Source organism: Camelus ferus, chromosome 10, assembly GCF_009834535.1.
Source record: "Camelus ferus isolate YT-003-E chromosome 10, BCGSAC_Cfer_1.0, whole genome shotgun sequence".
Taxonomy (NCBI): Eukaryota; Metazoa; Chordata; class Mammalia; order Artiodactyla; family Camelidae; genus Camelus; species Camelus ferus.
The window spans coordinates 19,983,386-20,006,024 of NC_045705.1; the positions used below are offsets into that span (position 1 = coordinate 19,983,386).

General features: G+C 33.3%; 1 protein-coding gene across 1 annotated transcript in view; it reads right to left on the bottom strand.

Annotated features, from left to right (window-relative positions):
- Positions 1 to 108: 108 nt before the first annotated feature.
- CCDC73 (coiled-coil domain containing 73) overlaps positions 109 to 22,639 on the bottom strand; it is a 77,148-nt gene continuing 54,617 nt past the window's right edge. The window contains 7 exon segments of the mRNA XM_032488414.1: positions 109 to 446; positions 5,592 to 5,725; positions 7,803 to 9,278; positions 10,371 to 10,551; positions 15,145 to 15,279; positions 19,674 to 19,748; positions 19,750 to 19,785. Coding sequence (XP_032344305.1) covers positions 228 to 446; positions 5,592 to 5,725; positions 7,803 to 9,278; positions 10,371 to 10,551; positions 15,145 to 15,279; positions 19,674 to 19,748; positions 19,750 to 19,785 — 2,256 coding nt within the window. The 3' untranslated portion in view covers positions 109 to 227.

Here is a 22,639-nt window from a genome sequence, read left to right on the forward strand (position 1 = left end):
GGAAATTTAATGAAGGGGAATTGGATGCTAACGTCAAACCTTGCAGTCTTAGCGATCTTAAATGAAACACTTACTGAGTGAAAACAATAGTAATAGAGTTTCATAACATCAGGAAGAGTGAGTACAACTCTAAAGCTTCGGATCTAACAGTCACTGTGTTCTAGTCTAAACAACATCGATGTTTCAATTAAATCAGTTCACCGCTGAAAGCATTTATCAACATTGTTTTAATCTGTTGTTTTTTCTTCCATCTCCTCTGCTTTTCTTTTTTTAGGCTGATTGTCATCTGAGCTTAGAAACTTTTCGATTTCATTTATTTGGTTTGTCACCAGGCTCTGCCAGTCATCTTCACAAGTAGGAGACGCAGCCAAATCAGTAGTGTCTTTAACCTTGATAGCCTGAAAGTGGCTTTGTAGCAGAGTTGATTTCAGAGGCTTTGTTTTCACCTAGGAAATACCAAACTAGTTTACCACTGAAATTATTACTCATTTTCTAAACAGTCATCAACAAGAGTTTAAAGAATATCCTTAAGCCTCTGCAATTATAAACGGTGATAAAAGCCACCATTTTCTTGGCTAATTTCCAACAACTACCTTAATAATTTTGACTCCAAAAAACTAAAATGTCAATTTGTAGGCTTATGTAGTAGCTCTTCAAGAGCCCTAATACATTCCAGGGGTACCACATTTTCTTGAAGGTTTTTAGCTTACACTGAAAGAAAACATTGAAAACAAGGCAGATAAAAATCTGTTTTGTCTTTTCTCTTCCCTTCCCAAGCATGTCTATGTTTTTTATTTTCTATGAAAGCCAAGAGGAGATTTTAAATGCTAACGGAAGTAAACTGCCATGTAAAAGCTACCTTTTACTTCATGTTTCCTCTTATGCTTCAGAGCACCATTGTTGGAGAAACAGGAAAGAGCAGAGAGGTATTTGGAAGTTGGCATGTTTCCAAGGCACTGCATTGGGTCATGCTTCTAACACTCTTTAAGAAATAAGTTCTTCATTTTAAGGTGTTTCTCTGATTATAAAACAATTACTGGAACTTTAGAAAATAAAGTGTAAACTAAAAATCACGAGAAATCCACTATCCAGACAGACCTGTCAGCATTTTGGTATTGTTTGCTATTAGTCTTTTTTCTAATTTTAGCATATTTTCCATTCTATAGAATTTTATATCTTGCTTTTTCCCTCTGATTTGTTTCCTAGGTCAATAAAATTTTTCATAACAGTCAGTGGCTGCAAAATCCTTTTATGGATGTGTGATAATTTATCTCCTATTGTTGAACATTTCTTTTAAATTATCCTTATCAAAAAAATTTTTGAGTTAATTTCTTAAAAATTCTTTAATGGTCTTTCAGGTAGATTGTCAGATAAAATCTTCTGTTCAAAGAGGATGCATTTTAGAAGTATGGAATAGGATAAGAATTGCATGAAAATTACCCAAGATTCCAACCACCATTAAAACATTTTGATGTAAATATTCTGGTCTCTGTATATACACTTAAAAAATTGGTATCTTAGTTATTTTTATGCTGGGTTAAAAACATTTTTAACATTTCCCTCTACTCTTAAAAGAGCATGGCTCTGTTGTATTCCATGTTCCATAATACATCGTTGGACATTTAAGTTGTTGGAAAACATTTACTGTTACAAATTAGACTGTAATGAATGTCATTTGTTCATAAATCTTTGTGAAGATCTTTTGAGTACTGCCTTACATTAAAGTCTTTTCCAAACTGGTAAAAGTGGCATATTTTTAACATTGTGTTTTCAAAGGGAGATTATATAGTAATTTTTAAAATGAGTTTAAATGTTTACATTTAGTCTCAGTTCCCTAAAGGACTGCTCCTTTTGGATTCATCTGTTTGGCTCCTGAAATTCTAATCAGGCACCAGTCCCCTCAAAGTCTTAGCCTTTGATCTTTGGGATGATGCTGTGTTCATATTTGTCTAGTTTCCTAAGTTCTTATGAAATGACAGAGATGAAAACAAAAGTATCAGACAGGACCTGTAAAGAGTGAGTGGTAATGGATAAAAATGTGCATAAATGTACATTTCCCATAGCGTCTGGCATATGTGTTCAACATAGCTTATTTAGTGCACAGGCCCAGCATGAAAGTGAGTCACCCGTGCCACACCGAGAACCTGCCTCCTACGTGAGCTGGGCAGCGTGTCAGTCTCATGCAATCCTGAGCATAGACAGATACCAAATAGATTTAGATACCAAATCTAAATCTAGGCTGTTACTGACTTTGGAGTAAAATGATTGATGATCTGTATGATACAATGATCCTGTCTTGCCATCAAAATGCTAGAGGCATTTTGGTGCATTTGACATCAAGTACAAATTACGGAATTTCCACAAATCCTGATTCTTAGATTTTTAATTGTGATGGGAAAGGAGGCATTTACATATATCTAGTTTGTTTCTTTTTATCTACTTTGTGGGAGAGGCAGAAGCAAGGATTGGCTGTAGAGAGAAACAAGACAATGTTGATTAAAGATTACACTTAACAAAACTTACCCTGTTTAGCTTGACTGAGATTTTGCAGCCTACAGCAGTAATTCTGGTTACAAGTACACTGCCACATACCTTTGCTTCTTTCCTTCTCTTTTTTAAAAATCTCTCTAACCTCTTCTTTCTGCCTGGCTCAAAAGATCTCTTTGGCTTAAAATTTCTCCTAGCCTGGTACTAGCTCTTTAAGCCTGTGGCTGCATTTTAAAATTTAACTTAAATGAACCTAAGTTCACTGGATTTGTAAAGTAAGTGCTTTCTTTACTTTCTCTGGCCCCTTTCTCCCATCCTCATTCCTGGGTATAATCAAGATTGCAGCAGGCTACCAGTTTTACCCCCAAGAACAAAAACTTCTCAAGTTGCTCTGGGTCTATAAGGGGAAAAGTGGGTTAGCACTGTGATAACCTACCCAGAATTTAAGGGGACTGATGTGGAGGGTATGCATAAAAATATGTTGAAAAATATAAAAAGCTGATACCCCTTTCTGGTTATAAAAGCACTTGTAAAATTGTGTTCATTTAGAACAAGAGTTGGTAAACTTTCTGTAAAGAGCCAGAAGTAAATTTTTTTGGCTTTGTGGACCAAGTGGCCACCCTCACAACTGCTTGGTTCTATCACTGCAACACAAAAACAACCATAGGCCTAGACTACGGGTAAAGGAATGGGTGTGGCTGTGCTCTTAAAAAATTCTACTAAAATAAGGCAGTAGGCTGCATTTGACCCACCAGCTGTCACTCAACAGCCTCTGATTTGGAAAAGTATAAAATACCAAGCAAGTAAACACATCACAGAGACCAGACTGGCCTGGTTTAATCCAGGGATCACAGCCTTTTCAGTAGACTAGGCAAAAAAATTGATCTGCTTTTAAATTTGCCCCACCTTAGCTGTTAATTGGTAATCAAGCGTCATCTGGAACAATGACGCTTAGCATGGTGCTTGCCACCTAGTGGTAATCACTTGTTTAAGTGGACAGTTAGCATGTTTTACATCCACCAGTATTTTGAGAAGAAACTTCTCTATTAGGAAAGTTGAGAAGGTATGTAGCATGTGACTAAGAGCCAAGATACCTAGTCTGAGTCTATCACAGACTGTTTTTAATGACTTTGGGAAATTACTTCATATTTGTCTCACTGCTACCTCATCTGTAAAACAGATTGTTGTGGGAGTATTTCTTTGAAAAAGCTTTAAATTCTGTAAATATAAATTCTTAACAACATTAACTACAAAAAGCATTAGGAGTTAGATGCAAAGAACTTCCCTATTAGGTTAATTATAAAAATGGGCTTGAAAAGGAGATGTGAAATTTCCATCATACCCTTAAAACTGTTTGAAAATAGGACAATTAGAAATGTTACTCAACCCAATTAGAATGAGTGTCCAGCTTTGATGCTCTCCAGCAGCTGCTTCCCAGTGCCCCAGCCTACTGTGCTTGAGTTACCATATTTGAAACATCACACATTTAACATCAAGCAGAAACTCTTTTTAAGCTCAATTATGAAAAGGTTGGAAAAGGTAGGCCCTGATTTTAGCTTCAACTTTCCAAAAGGGAGAGTTATGCTACATTACTTGAGGTTTCTTCAATTTAAAAAGGGCAGTATAATGTACTGTTAAAACCTGTTGCTTGTTAAGGTTGTGTTAGTACTATAATTTCCACTATATGTGCTTAAAGAGAAAGTTGTTTATTGTGCATCTCTACAATTTAAAATACACAGTGACTTTAAAATCTGTCACTATGCAGTTGTTTTTTGGTCATCTTTACTAACCTTTTTAGGTTACCTTTTAGCAGTTATACCTATAATTGTTTTTGTAGACTTTGAACAATATAGCCTTTTTTGCAGTAAAGTTTTGTACACTAAGATTAAAAAAAAAACAACCTTATAAATTTTACCCCCCCCCCCAAAAATACCTGTCACCTGTAGTTATTTGCTTTTCATATGACAATGGACTCCTGGAGCCATATACAGTCTCTGCAAATACTCTGCTTACTATTTATATCCATACTTGATGTCATATATTTATGAATATTTTATCCTTTCACATACTGTGTTCTAAGTGATACAATTTAAAATAGATAAAATCTTCCTTTGCAATAGTTCCCCAGAATAATGTAAATGACCTTAAGCACTATTAAAAACAACTGAACTTCACAGCAGCACTTTTACAACAGCCAAGACATGGAAATAATCCAAATGTCCATCGACAGATGACTGGATATGGTGTATTTATACAACAGAATACTACTCTGCCATTAAAAAAAAAAAGCCATTTGCAGCAACATAGATGGACTGGAGACTGTCATTCTAAGTGAAGTATGCCAAAAAGAGAGAGAAAAATGCCATATGATATTGCTTATACGTGGAATCTAAAAAAAAGGACACAAATGAACTTATCAACAAAATAGAAACAGACTCACAGACATAGAGAACAAACTTACAGTTACCAGGGGCTAAAGGGGGTGTGGGGTGTGAAGGGATAAATTGGGAATTCAAAAATTGCACCTCTTGGGGAGTGATGGAAATCTTGATTGTGGGGGTGGTTTCATGCGTGTACACGTCTATCAAAATTCATCAAGTTGTACATCTGAAATATGTGTAGCTTACTGTACAGGAACCGTACCACAATAAAGGTGTTAAAAAAAGAAATTTAAAAAATGTGGACTCCCAACAGCAAAATAATTTTAAAAATAAGTGAACTTAACTGATTAGATTATTTAAGGCATCTTTTATTTTAATTTTAAATGCTCAAATGAGTGAACTATTTTTTTCTAGTTCAAATAAATAAATGCTCAAATGCCATTATTCCTAAATTTAGGTGACTGAAAAAATATAAGTACATAATACACTACCTCACACTCTCCTTCCCAAAACAGGCTGGATTATATCTATTTGATTTATACACTGTGACTTTTTCCTGCTGTTTTCCATCAACCTTAATTGTGAAAAATGGTGCCATGTTGCCCTCTTGATATTATTTTGGAGATCAGTTAGGTCTTAAAGCATCCAGATGCACACAGTTCTACACATATCTGTAGAATTAGCTCACTAAGGTCTGCTCGGCAATATTTTTAATTGACTTACATGTTCTGTGGGAAAAGAAGAATCATAAAAAGTCTTTGCAGTTGCATTCCTCTCTTCACTGGGCTCTCCCTCGGGACCTGGATGGATACTCGAGTTATTCAAAGTGTCAGCAACTCTGTTAATGCTGGTAGTATCTGGTTGACAAAGAGGAAATGACAACAACCGAATTTTATTCTCCAGGCACTCATTTTAGTGACTAAATTGTTTTCCTCTTACCCTATGCTTTTGTATTTAAAAAGTAAGAATTTCTATTTTCTTCTTACTTTGAACACTGTAGTTTCCATATACTTTGCTCTTACATTAGGCATTTCATTTCAGAAAATAATTTTTTATTGCTACTTTCTGAAACCTGATTTCACATTAAAATTAGTGACATGGTACAAGTATCTTCTAAAACAATACACATAAAATGTTACCCTTATTCCCCTGGTTACTGCACTGCCTACACTTGTAAACATTTATACAGTGAACATCTTACCAATTCAGATTAATGGGAAAAGGCTGAGCCAACTAAAAGTCAGATTTATAAAATATATTTAAATGACACTGGCCTCAGTAAGAAACTCAACGGGGCTGTGCAGTAGGGGGTTATTGGGCTTTAATAAATAGATAACAATGATTTACAGAAACATGTCTTTGAAAATTAAAAGATATTTAGGAATATCTTTTATGAGTTTAAGTTTTTTATAAGTTTAATTTCTATAGAATTTAAGTCATCTCTCCTTCCATCCTAATTTATATCACTGAGATTTAATTTAGAAGAAAAGACTTGTGAGAAAATAGTAGAGTTAGACTAGTGCTCGACTAACAGCATTTAACCATAGCATTTGACAGACAAAAGTAATGAAATCTGAAATTAATGCATTTTATTATATCAGGAAAATTGTATTTTGTGAAATGTGATTACACAGTGTTTCGGGGTTTTCTATTTTTCCCTATTTTACCTCCACATTCATGCTAGTAAACAAGATATAGTTTTTTTTGTTTTTAATTTCCAATTTTTCTTTTAAAATTTTTCCTCAATTTCCTTTTTAAAAGAAGCCTGTTAAGACAGAGGGCCATTCAAAGCTTTCCTTGTAATCCACATTTCTTTAATGGCTCTAAATGCATACTGTTAAAGAGGCAAAGTTCCCTTTAAAATATAAGAACGTCTTTAACAACCTCAGCAACTTTAACTATGAAATTGCTAGGAGCAAAGTAAACAGATATTTTTATCATGATACACTCCTTAAACAACAGTTATCTTCAAGTTATATTTATATAGCACCCATTGATAATACGCAGTATTTCTATTTTAAAATCTTTAATATGAAAAATTTCAAGTATACAAAAGCAGAGTATGAACCTCAACATACTCATCACCCAGCTTCAGTACCTTTAATATTAAGTCACATGTATTTCATCCATTTACCTCTCCCTATTTTTTTAAAATTCTGGAATATTTTTAAAGCAAAACTTGGATATTGTTATTTCATACAGTGGTTTTAAAGAGAACAATCTATTACCTAAAATATTTAATTGAATGTGTTAAAATGGGCATATAATTATTAAGGGATTCAACTTAAAGTGTTTCAAACAGTGATAAATATCAATGATGTGAAAGGTATTAATGTTACACATCACTATTACTTGCAAAACAAAAGAAGAAACCTGGATTTGTGGTGCTAGTGAAGGGACACATAAAAATAGTAAAGGGAAGAGGGAAAAAAGTTGGAGGAAGAAAGTAACAACATAGGAGAGAAGCTAAAACATGGTTCTTAGCGAAGAAGGTTGTTTTTGTTTTTGAGTACAGAAAGAAAAGGAGTAACATACAACTTCACTGTATTTGCTCTACAAAGTGAAAAAGGGGACTTGGATTAGACAGACGTTCCTAATTAAAAATTAATCCCAGAGTTGTGGTTGTTTTTCCTATTTTCAGTTCTTTGATGATGAAAAGAAATTTTTTTTAAAAATTTCCAAACTGCAGTTTACCTCAGGACATGTCGATAATACTGGCTCAGATTTAGGTGAAAAGAAGTCCACTTGCATTCAAATAAAACCTTTCCTACTTTTACATATATACGTATGTGGAGGCTTTTAGGGTTAGGCAAGAAATACATACATACAAATATAAATAAATTATCATTTTAAACATCTAAAAAATTTTTACTAAGAATAAGAATTAGAAATACAAATTTTAAAAGAATTAAGACATAAACCTTATTTTCTTACCTGGTCCAATGTCCTTCCTGGCATCCACACCAACATTTTGACAAAGTGTCATTGAAACAATCTTCTTGTTTTTGGATGGACCTACTGGTCTCTCCTTCAGCAAAAGAGGAATGCTAGATGTTGAAGTACTCGCTGTTTGACTTTCAATTTGATTTACTTTTGACCAAGGACTAGGGTCTAAAAAATTCACATATACTGGAGTTTTCTCAGTTTTTTTATCTGAAGTCGAAAGATCAAAGGCTGACCTTCCACTTGTGTTTACTAAATCTCCAGATGGCTTTATGTGAAATGAACATGATTCTTCCAGCTGTCCTTCACTGTAAGTTTTTCCTGAAACAATGTCATTTACTGACTCTGTTTGCTCTGTATTATTTAACAATGCATGCTGTCTTTCTTTAGGGAAGAAGTCACTTTTTGTGGCTTCAGTTATCTGATTCTCTTCAATCTGACTCTCTTTATTGGAAAACTGTATCTCTGTGGAAGTTTTCACATGAACTCTGGATTGTGATGCACGTATATTCTCCTTGTTCCCCTGAAGATGAGAAACAATCACATTGTTCTCTAAATGTCCCAAACAGTTCTTAACTGGACCGTTTTGCATCTCATTCACATTTTTCCATACAGTTCTCCGAGGGCTTGAGTTGGGTTTCACCAACATAGGCATAATATTAACATTTTTATCTGAATTCTTGAAAAGTATGTTCGAATTGTCACTGAAAACAGCAGAAGTGAGGTGGTTGATTGTTCCATCACAGGGAATATTTAGTTCAGGTTTTTCTGAAGTATCATCACCAACTTGCTGAAAATCTGAAGTTTCTTTAAATGGCAAAATACACTCACTGTTTTTATTTAACAGCTGTATTGGTCTTATTTGACATTGCTTATCATCTAACATCACATCGCTTGAATCCTGTGAACTGTATTTCTGACCCTCAACAAGAGTCCTTTTTACAGCTAGAGATGAATCCAAATCTGCTTTGGTTTGGTGACTATTTTTAATTTCCTTCTCTGTGGCACTTTCCTGAGCCCTCGGAAGCAATCTGAATTGTTGTTTGAATGGCTCATCTTCAGGAACATCTTTTTTATGATTTGCATTGCAAGCCATCTCATTTAAGATACTGTTAAATGGTGTTCTGTTATTTTCAGTCTCTAGGTGCACATCTGCATGGTGACGACCTAATCCTTCAGTTCTTTCTAGGTCTATCTTTTCAGTTTCTACTGGTGCGTCAGCCACTAAAAAAGAAGTATTTGGTGATATAAATTCTGTGCATCCATTGTCTTTTTCCAAGTCCACCTTGTCTTTTATTTTTGTAGTCACCACTTCTCTAAATTCGGCAACATTCGAGGTTTGTCCTTGACTAATTAATTCTTTGTCTATGCAGAGGGTTTTGCTTAAGGAGATTTCACTCTGATTTTCATCCTGATGTACAATAATATCAGTTTCATTCTTTGAGCTTTTTTCAAAAAGCCCTAAGTCTGTTATAATGAGAACATAGTACATTTTTATGTTATTTATACACTAAAGCCTGCTTTTGAAAGACATGTATTACTTATTTTTCTAAAAAGACACTTAGCCTTAAATATTTCACTGGCAAGCGATTACACAAACATAATGACACTAATTTTACCTAAATACTGAGTTCCCTTTAAAAAGCATACATTTAGCATGCTAATCTCTACCCATAACTAAATTTTTATCTTATAACAGCAAAAATATTTTGGTTTAAAAAGGAAGAAGTAACTTGAGAGCATTACAAAATGTTTTTTATTTCTCTAGTCTGTTGCTTCCTTTGGGACATACAGTACAATTCCATATAAACACACAGCTGATTCGATAAAAATTTACACTAACAGGTCATACTGTAATTTCTCTTACTACCTAGATGCAGAAATTGCTAGCTGGTTTCTTCATGACTAATAATCATCACATTTTTACTCACTATCTTGTAAATACTTTAAAATTTTGGAATACTTAGTGTATAGAATATTTAAGACATTAATTTTACTCATCTGGGTTTTAACCACAGATTTAGAAACTTCAGTATAGTTACAATAATCTAGAATATAAATTTAGGGCGTGAAGGGCTTTTTTAATCCAATCATTCTCTCTACAACATCTCCACCAAGTGGTTGTTCAGCCTAGTTTGAACACCTTCAAACTGTACCATCTTTAAATAACTCTTTTTCAATATGGACCAATTATTCAATTATTTCTATAGTTACAGAAAGGTCATTTGAACTAAGAAAAGTGCTCTAGGGTCTGGTCATCAGAAGGTATTGGTAGCTCAGAGAACATTCTCAGCAAAGCAGTAAAGAGAGAAATCAGAATGCAAAAATCCAATGAGCAAGTGATGAGAAGTGAAAGTAAAAATGTATTTTTTTACCAAAAATATTGACTCTATTAAAGAATAGCTCAAAAAACATGCATGTACTTTTGTTAAGATACATACAAATGGAGAACTGTTTCTCCAATTATACTACTAGGTCCTCAAATCAAAGACTGTAATTGATATCCTCCTAAAAAGATCAATATAAAAATTAGAAAATATGAATATAATCTTAAGTTACCTTCTATAATGATTTCTTCTATAAACAGGCCTTCTTTATTTTCCTCTTCTTTTCTGTATTCAGTGTCTAAACAATAATTCACACTATTTTCTTCCCTTATTTCTTGCCTGGAGTTATATTTCTGTATGATTGTGCTTTCTGATTTTCCCATTGACATTTCGGTATTTATTTCTGGAATATTCTAGTGTAAAATGGAAGAGATTCCTTTAATGTAAAAACAGACTGTTAAAAAGTATAAAACATTTAAATGAACTTTGCTAATAGAAGTGGAATCTGTGTTTCAGTTCAACCATTCAGCAATTGCTATTTGAAAGCCAAATTATTTTTTTTTTTACTAAATTTAATATAGTACTCTTTGTAATAAGATGACTGTAAGTTCATTTTGTATAGTCTATCATATTTAAACAAAATAGAGACCCTTGGATGTTTTCAAACATGCATTCCACATTATTATACAATACCACATATTATATGAAACAAAAGTACCACTCCTTTATTAAAAGCAAGGTAGTCATGGCAGGCAAGTTGTTTTTGAGTGTTTGGTATTTTTATGTATCTTTAAAATAGTGACTCAATTCAACATCTTTTTATTCTCTCTAAATATTAAACACATATTACATGGAAGCACTGCACTAGGCTGTGGGATACGATGATGAACAAAATATAGTCCCTATCTTCAAAAAACTTACGGTCCATTGGGGAAGATAGGAAAAGAAACAATGAGCAACTTAAATACAGATGGGGATAAGAAGGCACTCTAGGGAGAATAAATAGCATAAGCAAATGTTAAAAGAAAACAAAATTATAGTCTTTTCATATAGTTCTACTTCATGGAACTACTTGTGATTTACTTTAGCTTGAGCTTAGGTGTTGGGGAAGAATGAAGAAAAATGAGGCTTGAGTTAGGCCTAGGTCATTAAGGGCCTAACACAGCATGCTAAGGAGTTCCAGCTCCGGAAGACAATGAGAAATCACTGAAGGGTTTTAGACAAAGTGTTTAACATGAGCTGACTGGAAAGACCATTCTGGCTGCATTCTGGAGAACAGATTAGAGTAATGTTTTCCAAAGTTCACTGCTTAAAACCTGCAATACGAAATAAATATACTTTACAACACAATGAGCATACCAAACAATACTGACTCTTAATTGAGATACATTGTAATATTTTTATGCTACATTATTTTATTTCATTTTTAAAAGAATTCCAGTCATAAACCACTAAACTGATTTCCATGACCCACCAATAGGTTGCAGTTAGAAATCTGAAAAACCACTGAATTAAAAGAAAACAACACGTGAGCAGAGAGATGCATCAGAAGAATGCTATAGTAGTGCAGGTGACATCAGTAAAGATGAAGAGCCTGAATAGAGTCAGGAATTATTTACTGAGCTAATATCAACTGTTGAATGAGGGCTGAGAGGAGAGTCAAGACTGATTTTCAGAGTTCAGATTAGATATCTAGGTGACATGTAGATGTTATTTACTGAGCTAGAAAACAGGAGTAGCAGGTTTCAAGGAAAATACCATGAGTTCATTTTGAATCTCTTGAGTTTGAAGAGTTGGTAAGACAAAAAGGTGGACATGTCTAATGAACATTTAGATGTATGAATCTGGAGCATATAAGAGAAAATTGAACTGGAAATGTAAATTTGAAAATCACTATCAAAATTATGGGATAATAAATGTTTGCTGTTTTAAACCACCAAGTTTTGGGATATTTGTTACACAGCAATGGATGACTCTTAATATGGCTGATGCTGGAACAACTCAGGGGCTAGGGGGCACCAACCCTTGAAGCAGTCAAAAATCTGTGTATAACTTACAGCTGGCCTTTTGGATATGCAGTTCCTCCGTATCAATGTTTCCACATCCACAGATTCAACCAACTGCAGGTCGTGTAGTAATGAAGTATTTACTATCTGAAGAAAACCTGTGTATTGCTGGGACCTGCACGGTTCAAACCTGTGCTGTCCAAGGGTCAACTATAAAAGTATCCTTCTAGGATTTCACAGTTAATAGGAGCTGAGACAGGATTTGAACCTATATTTATCCAGCTGCAAAGCTCCTGCTATTTTTCTCAATCTTCTTTGCAAACTTCTCCTTTGCAAATTTCTCTTCCTCTGCCTCTCCCCTGGGGATTTTCATTAGCATTTCATTCTTTATTCTCATTCTTCTTAAAATTACTCTTAATCAGTCTCATCAACTTGTTCATCTTCAGTTGCCATCTATCTGCCAGTGATTTTCTTAAAGACCCCCAGTACAATCAGTTTTGATAATTTTTATCTTTCAGTGGACTTGTCCTTTTCATCTAAGTTGTCGAATTTATTGGCAAAGAGTTGCTCATAATATTTCCTTATTATACTCATCTGTAGGATCTATATTGATGTTCCCTCTTTTATTCTTTTTTTTTTAAGTATACAACATAACATTTTATTGACCTTTAAAACTCTTAATTTATGTGTCCTGTGATAAATAGTATATATTGATGAATATCAGATATTCCTACTTATCCCCATTTTTAAATTAACAGTTTTTTTAGAGCAGTTTCAGGTTCACAGCCGAATTGAGCAGAAAATAGAGAGTTTGCACATAGCCCTCCTCACCCAAGTTCCTTGAAAAAGAAAAACTACCAAAACTGATTGTGTTGGAGGTCTCTAACACTACCCTCAGGCTCAGTGATTTCCTATGAAGGCTCATAGGGCTCGATATACGGCCATACTCCTGACTAAGATTCGTAACAGCAAAAGGATATAAAGGAAAATCAGCAAAGGGAAAAGGCACAAGAGGTGAAGTCTGGAGGAAACCACTTATAAACTTTCAAGAATCCTCTCCTAGTAGAGTCACGTAGAACATGCTTAATTCCTGCAGTAATGAATTGTGACCACAGTGATGTGAAGTGTCTACTGGACACTCATGAGAGACTCAGTACTCAAGGTTTTCTGGAGAGGTGGTCACCCTCTGCCTAGCACTTGCCAAAACTCCAGACTCTCAGAAAGCAAGCAGATGTTCAGAGCAAAGCACTTAATAGTTTAGGCACAGTGAGCCACTCCTGTCTATTAGGAAATGGTGGGAAACCTCGCCATCCAAGTTTCCAGGTGTCAGACAAGAGCCAACCTTACAAGCAGGTCTTTCAAAGGCCTTTCACAGGCCTGCTATGTCACTATTTTCTGCGCACCAACACAGGAAGAAATTGAGAATCTGAATACCCCTATAAATAATTTAAAAACTAACTTTGTTATTAAAAATATTCCCACAAAGGAAAAGCCTAGATAGCTTCACCACTGAATTGTATCTAATATTCAGTAAAGAAATAATACCAGTTCTACACAAAACTCTTTTGGGAGAAGGGAACACATTCCAACTCAATTTATGTGGCCAGTATTACTCTGATATAAAAACTGGACCAAAAGAGTACAAAGAAAAAACAAATTAAATCTACAGATCAATATTCCTCACCAATTCAAAACCCGAAACACAGCATTAGCAAATCAAATCTAGCCATATATAAAGAGGATAATACATATCCCAAGAATGCAAGTTTATTTTAAACACATTAACAGAATAAAGAAAAAAATGATCTTCTCAACAGATACAGAAAAAGCATTTGACAAAATTTAACACCTATTCATGATAAAAATTCAATCATGATTAAAAAAACTCCACAAACTAGGAACAGAAGGAAGCATCTTCAGGCTAACATAATATGAAATGGTAAAAGACTACACTCCAACTAAGATGAGAAGCAAAGCATGCCTGTCCACTCTCACAACTTTCATTTAACATTGTACTGAAGGGTCCTAGACAGTGCAATAAATTGAGGGAAAAAATAAAATGCATACAGAGCAGAAAAGGAAGTAAAATTCATCTGCCTTAAATTCACAGATGACATAATGTACTTAGAAAACTCCAAAGTTCAACAACAAAAAAAACCTACTACAATAGTAAGTTAATTAAAAAGGTAAAAGGATATGAGATCAATGCACAAAAATCAATTTTATTTCTATATGCTAGGAAGGAACAATGAGAAAAATCAATTTTTTAAATACCGTTTACAGTAAGGTCCCAAAATATGAAATATTCAGGGATAAATTTAATAAAATATTTGTAAGACCCATATAATGAAAACTATAAGACATTTCTGAGAGATATTAAAGAATATCTAAAGAAATGTAAAGACACAACACGTTCATGAATTGTATGTTAAGATATCAATTATTTGCAAATTTATCTATACATTCAACACAATCCAAATCCAAATCCCACAGACTTTTTTCTTTAGAAAGTAACAAACTGATTCTAAAAGTTACATGGAAATGCAAAGGACTCAGAATAGCCAAAACAATTTTGAAAAAGAACAACAAATTGAAGGACTTACACTACCACATTTTAAGACTTCTTACAAAGCTACACTAATAAAGTGTCGTACTGGTTTAAAGATAGACACATAATCAAAGGAATATATAGAGGGTACAGAAATAGACCCACATGTATTTATTTGGTCAACTGATTCTCAAAGAAAGTATCAACGTACAAGGGGAGAAAAAAAATTGTCTATTCAACAAATGTACATGCTGGAACTGAAATTCATGACCAAAAAACTGACCCTCAATCCTTATGTCATACTATACATAAAAATTAACTAAAAATGTATTACAGACTACATGCTTATACACATTTTTAAAAGTTGAGAAACTGAAAATATAAAGCAAGGAGAAAATCATCGGTGATGGTTCTAATTTATAGCTTATACCTCCAGCATACTTGAATTTTACCTGAAACTTCTTGTCTTCCTCAAACTTTTTCTGATCACATAATTTGTCATAATGTTCTTGTAACTTAGTATGAGTTTCTTTAAGTGATGATAACTCATTTTTAATCTCATTAATTTCTCCATTAAGTTCTTCAACCTAATATAAAATTTAACCAAAGTGAACACACATATAAATTTGTATTGTATGAAAATACTTCATTAACAGAAGTTTGGGAAAATAGTAAAAAAATGAAAACATTCCCAAAGTAATTACTAATATTAAGAGCTACCATTTATTGAATTGTACTGAGTACTTAATAAACACAATTTCATACTCATAAAAATCCTATGAGGCAGTTTTATTGCTTGTTTCATTCTTTCTTCGGGGTGAGGTAATTAGGTTTGTTTGTTTGTTTGGTTGGTTGGTTGGTTGGTTATTTATTTATTTAGAGTTGAACCCAGCATCTCATGCATGTTAAGCATGCACTCTACCAGTCAGCTATACCCTCCCTTCTCTGAGGCAGTTTTAATCTCCAATTTACAGGTGAGAAATGTGAGGCTCACAGACGTTGTTAACTTGCCCAAGATCAGGTAGATATAAAGTAGCAGTTAGGATTCAAATCCAAAGCTAAATCTAGGGGTTATGTTCTTAAGTACTACATTAAACTACCTCTTGTTGCAAATGAAAAATTATTTTTAATCATAAACATTCTATGAAAGTTTTATTTTCTTGTTGCAAATTAGACATACAGATTTTAAGTCAGCTAGATGAAGAGTACTGAGTACTAGGTAGTCCAACAGAAACTGACACATTAGCCACAATACTCACATCTACAAACTGGGCTTTTACTGGCTATAAAATGTCATAATCTTGTTCTTGGAGAGGTTCTCCTTCATAGAAACCTCAAATGTGAGACAAAGTTAAGTTCCATCGAGGAGGAAAATACCTTTTTGTCATTAAAGACTGCAAAAGTTTCTTGAACAATTTTAAACTACCAAAAATTCCACAAATGTGTGTAATACTCCTTATGGAGGCTAACCTATTACTTTCCCTTCATCTTACCTATTTTTCACCATATTTTAATCTATCTCTTCTTTTCCAAGGCTCAATTCTCCATGCGCTCTCTCCCATCCTCTCCTAACTCCCTGAGTGCCTGGCTCAAGCAATGATCTCTCCTGCCTATTCTCAATCTTTCCCACTATACCAGCATTTCTCAGCCCCCAAATATGTTCTTGTTACATTCCTAAATTTTTTTCTCCTTTACCCAATTGCTTTGTCTCTCTAGCTTCTTAAAATAAAGTTTACTCTTGCCACTTTCAAATTCTAACCCCCCATCACTCCTTAACATCCGGACTTCGCCTTCGTTGCTCTACTGATTCTCAGGTATCACGTGCAAATTAGCAAAAGGACTTTTTCCAAGTTTCATACCATTAACAGCACTGTGGCATGACTATGTTGACTATTTGTTCTTGAAACAGCCTCTTCGTTTGCATCGTCTACTCTCTATTTATCCTCCTCCTTTCTCACTGTTTTTATCAGGCTCCCGCTCCCCTTCTGCCCCAATACACACACTAACCACTCACAAAATGTTGGCATCCCCCAACATTCTTCTTTAGCTTTCTCTTCAAGTACTCCACTCCTTCCGTAGATAATCTTATTATACCTTCAAATTTCATTTTTACCCTAATAACTCTTAAATCTAGATCTCATCTTCCGATCTCTCTCCTAAGATTAGATTGTTTACAAATGCATGATATACATTTCAAGTCAGATGTCTTGCAGTCACTATAAATTCAACAGTGCCTGAATTAAACTCATTTTCAACCATCAAACCTGCTTCTTCTTTCACAACCCGTATGTCAGTTAGGGACATTATTTTCTGCTCGTTATACTAATCTCAGAATCATAGTTGACTCCTTTCCCTTCTAAAATTGATATTTAAAATGTCACTAATCTGCTAATTTTACCTCCAAAATGCTTGCTGCATCTATCCCTCTTCTCTGTTCTCACTACCATTGCCCTAATTCCCACCCTCATAGCCTCACAGTCAGGTTATCTGCAATATTCTTACTGATCTCTCTCCATAGTGCCATCCTCCAAACTGTTCCAAGAGTTATCTAATATGGAGATCTGACTATGTCATTTTCTGCTTTAAAAAATCTCACTGATTATCATTACTTATAAAATAAAATTCAACTTCCTTAGTAAAGAACTCTTCAGAAGGTGATCTCAACCTAACTTCCAATGTCACAGTCTAGATCAGATTATTCATCATCCTTGAGAATGCAACTTCATGTCTCCATCATGTTTTCCCTTTCTTAAATGGAATGCCAACAGAATGGAATGGGAAGTGTAGAAAATGGGCACCTTCTGCCTGGTGAAACCCTCCCTACTCATCTTTCAATTCCAAACGTAGTGTCAACTTTTCTCTAAAACTTTCTTCAACCTAGTTAAGCAACATGATTTATTTTGGGCTTTCATAGTAATTTGTTAAGATTAATGTTAATACTACTAACAACATTCTACACTATTGTGGTTAATTTAATAATTACCTGTATGAGAGTGTGAGCGCTTTAATACTCTTTGTATTTTAGAAATCTTTGAAAATCCAGCACCTAGAATAATGCCTAATATATAACAGATGCTCAACAAATGTGAATTGAATTCCTTTTGTGATTTCCCCATCTTTCCCTAAATAATTTCTGCACATCTTCATTTATTATCTTTTTTATCTATACATATCCATTGGTTATATAACTAACCAAATGAAAACAGATACACATACTACATTCTTTATGAAACTTCAATGAATTTTAAATACGTTGTCTAATAATATTCACTGTTTCATTTGTACAGCATTTTCTTTCCCTGTTTATTTTTTCTACGTTTATAGCAACAGTTTATATGATTTCATCTTACTTTTGTTAATATCTTAGGTTTTTTTTTAAAAATCCATCTTGATCCAGTCTCTGTGGTATGGGATCTCAGAAGCAATACCATAATTCTCCCTCACTCAAGAATAGTAAAAAAAAAAAAACCTTACACAGAGATAGAAATGCAATTAAAGAGTAGATCTGATCTCCCATCCAAGAAAACTCTTATTGATTCAAAGTGGCATTTAAAAAATTTAACTATGTTCTGTTTAGTAGTAAAGCATATAGAAGTGAAATGATTGTAGATGCTAATAATCCTAAGACAAAACTAACTTTATCCAAATTATAGACTTAGGCCTTACTAGTGAAGCTGAATGCTTATCTTTTTTTTTTTTATTTGAATGATTTTTTTCTTGGGGGAGGGACATGGTTGGGGCCTAATCAGGAAAAATAAATGTTTAATTTTCTTAGTTCAACTAATTTTTTTGGCATGGTTGGCATATTTAAGTTTACATTTTCTTTTCACTTTAGTTTTCCTTACCCTGACAGTACTACTTCCACGGTCTTTTAAACATTAGGAATGAGGAGGAAGTGTTGGGATGCCAGGTGGATTAGATGAAGCTAAAATGAATATTATTATGCTTGTTGCTTATAATGATAAACTTTACCTATATAGAGATAATTAAGCATTCTTTAGTATTCTGATACAATTAATTACAAAATATTTTCTGAGAATTGGGTAAACCTTATCAAATTCATCAGTGAAGATTTGATTTCTTAAAAATCAAATTAAGAGAACATGTTAGCTGCAAATGGATTGAAAAATCAACAATTACTTATATAACAATTTATATCAAATAAAGTCACCTAGAATGGTACGTAGTTATATATTAGTATAAAATATATTAGTATAGTATTAGAATTATATAGCATAATACTTTAAAATATAATCTTACCTTCCCAAAATATAGCTTCTATAAACTCATAGTGACTTTCTATTTTGTTAGTTCTTTTAAAATAATTGAAGACAATAAAAATAGATAATAAAATAGAATAATCGATTTTGGGGTTCACCAGTCTTTAAAGTGAAACTTAATATTTCACAACTTTAATTTACATCACTTTACACTTTTATTATCTACTTCACTGAATTAAAATTTAGTGTAAAATAAACAGATGTGCTTTAAGGAAATAGCCATGTTTATAACAACTCTCACGATAAAATGTTAATGCTATAGAACTCAACTACTGCATACATGTTCCAAATATGGCTTTAATATGACTCAACAAAACTGCTGAAGAAAGCTAAAGAGATCAGCTAACAATAATACCTTTATATAATTCGTTATTTTAATCATTTACTAAAACACTATCAATGGTTTTCTGAAAAGGAAAATTAATTTTTACATGTCACATATGAAAAAATCATACGACATATATATATATATATAAATACACATGTATATGTGTGGTTTTTCATGCATGGAAGCATTACAGAAAATTTTATTAAATTTAGCTTTACAAACATTCACTTCTTGGAAATATAAGTGCAAGAAGAAAATGTGTCTGACTTTATTCCTATATTATTTTTGCAATATTTTCTTAGCATTTAATAGTTATTTTAAATGTCTACGACTACTTAAAATATTTTAATATTTTACTATTTAATAAACCTACATGCTTTTTCCAAGTTCCCAGTGCTTTTTCATGCTCATTTTGAAGATTAAGGAACTTTTCTTCATTTTCTTTTACCCTTCTCCCTTTGCAGCTCATTATCTCTTTCAAGGGTCTGCAATAAAATTAATTATCCAAAAAATAATCAATACCACATTAATGAATTTTGATGTGTTTTATGTTGCTTGGACCTTTGCTTCTAACATGCTGAAAGTGCCATACAGATCAGTGATAATGTGCTATCTCAACAATAATTTTCATAAATTAACAGAAAGGTGCTTATAGTTTAGTTAACAGGAGATAGGGGGAGGTTATGAAAAAGAAATGGCTATAAAAGGGTATAAAAACATTGCCATTATTCAGTTTCACTGCATAAGTTTTAATGTACTGAAAAAGTAATATAAAGTACAGCACTGAAAAATATGAAATGTAGCATAATCCAGCCTAACCCTACTAAAAAATTTTAACTACCACAGAACATTTTTTCCATATCCATTTCAGAAATTAACTGGCTAGAAAACTTTTAAATATAATTTTAATTTTTAATTTCAAATTAATACTTTTTAGTAGAGCTTTAATATTTACTATATTAACTTACTACTTCAGAAATTAACATACTATGTAATCACCAACACACTCCCCTGTCCCTCTCTCAAAAAACCTTTAAAGGGTAAAAATACTACTGTTTTCTAAGACAGGGGTTTAAAAGCTATTAAATCAGCATCACCAATATTATTGTTTCTTCAGTGCCTGCTGATAATCCAAGTCAACTTCTGCAAAAAGACAAGTAGTAAGAATTCTATCTACATGTCTAATACATCTGGAATATTTATGTTCATTTGTTTATCATTAGTAAAGCTAAGTACATTCAGGGTGAACATTCAACCACACAAAAGATACAGAATGAAAAGGTGAAGTTCTCTTCCACTGGCTCTCCAGTTCTCCTCCCCAGACGTAACCACTTTAGTAGTTTTTGTGTATCTTTCCATAAATTGTTTATAAGCATACAAGCACATAAAAATATCTTTTCAGATAGAGATGAGATCATATACATATCATGCTGTCTTGCAATCTGCTTTTCTAAAAATATGAATACTATTGTCTTGCTTAATTTCCATAATATTATATATGGATCTATCTCATTTTAAAGGCTTCATAGTTTTCCATCTATTTAAAGAGTTCTCAATTACTATATAAAATATTAATATGCAAAGACATAATTATGCAAAATTATGGAAACATCTAATGAAAATCATTTTACAATTTTAACAGGAAGATTATCCTCTAGCTCAAAGGACTATGCATTTTGAGAACACTCAATGAATATGTATTTTGACTGCCTCTACTTCAGGACAATGTAAAGTTTTTAATAGATGTCATGATTTTGTTTAAATTTATAGGTACATTTTATAATAGGGCACTTTCTGAATATTTACAACAGTGTATATTTAATGGATGCTTAGTACTTTAACATTCTAACAAATATTTTATGGTATCTATTTATATTTGTAACAGTGCATTTTTAAAAATAGACAAATTGAAGTTTAAAGGAGATATGGGAGAATGTATCACAGACTTTATCCTAGTAATAAAAACTGACCAAGAGCATTATGTTCTTAACAAGTACATTAGATATATCAATAATTTCCTGTCCCTATCCATACCCCCTTCTAAAAGAAACTGCCTACAACAGGTATTTTCTCAGTTTCCATGTTCTGGAGACATTCCAGCGTTCCCTTAAAATTTGGACTTACTGCTCTTTCATTCTGCTACACTGATCAGGTTATCTCTGAGAATTTCCTTCTCTCTTCCGTGGTGGGTCTCCTGTTTCCTAGATCTCATGATTTCCTCTTGTTTTATTCCCTTGTTTTAGTAAAGTAACCTAACTTCTTGATAAAGGAGGCAGAGATTTTTTTGAGACCTTGCATGTCTGAAAATATGTTTATTCTACTAAAACTTAACAACTCGTTTGGCTAAATACTGTACAATTCTGCCTTGGAAAGCAATTCCTCCCCAGCCTGTGAAGGCATGGTTCTATTTATCTTCTACCTACCAGTTCTGCCAATGAGAAGTCTGAAGCCGTTACGTTGCCATTCTCATTTTGAATCCTTTTTACATCATCTATTTTTTTTCCCCACAGAGGGTTTTATAATGTTCTCTTTAAGTGTAGTATGAAATTTCATTATGATATATGTATTGGTGTTGGGCAAAACAAACTCAGATCCCTCACTTCTGGGTTGCTTTCTTGCATTATTTCTCTGGTTGTTTGCTCTCCTTCCATTTTCTCTGTTCTCTCTGAAACTCACCAGACGTCTTGGACTGATCGCCTCATTTTCTTTCTTTCCTATTTTCCATTTTCTTGTCTTTTGATTCTACTTCCTTAGAAGCTTAGCTCAATATTATCTTCCAATCTTTGCATTGTACTTTTATGTCTGCTAATATATTTAGTTTTATTCTATGAATGTGTCTTTTTTTAGATTCCAAATTATTGTTTTGTGGATTAATAAATAAAATTCTCTTAACCGAATATATTTTCTTAACTTTTCCATGTTTTTTATTTTCATTAGCCTGTTTGTTTTGTCTCTTTTTCACACTGTTCATATTTAAGAATGAAATATTAAAAAGCTGGCTAAAAGTTTCGTTAACTACAAAGTTTCATTGCTACAGCGATGGGCTTCACCGTATGTAAATCTAGCTGAGCCGTTTTATCAGGACAGCTATAGTCTTTTCTCTTAAGTAAGTTTTAGTTGCCCTAGAATGGAATCTTCCATTCACCTGCCTGGAAGTTGTAAGGCTAACTGCCCTCTAAAACGGGAAACGTGGCTAGGAGTCTTCAGAGTTCAGTATTTAGACTTTCTAAACTGTTTTCAATGTAATACTTTCAGTGCTGTGCTGGTAAATTGGGTCTCAAAGGGGAAAAAAAAAGCATGATTTGCAGCATTTACCAGTTTCTTTAGTGTTAAATAGAC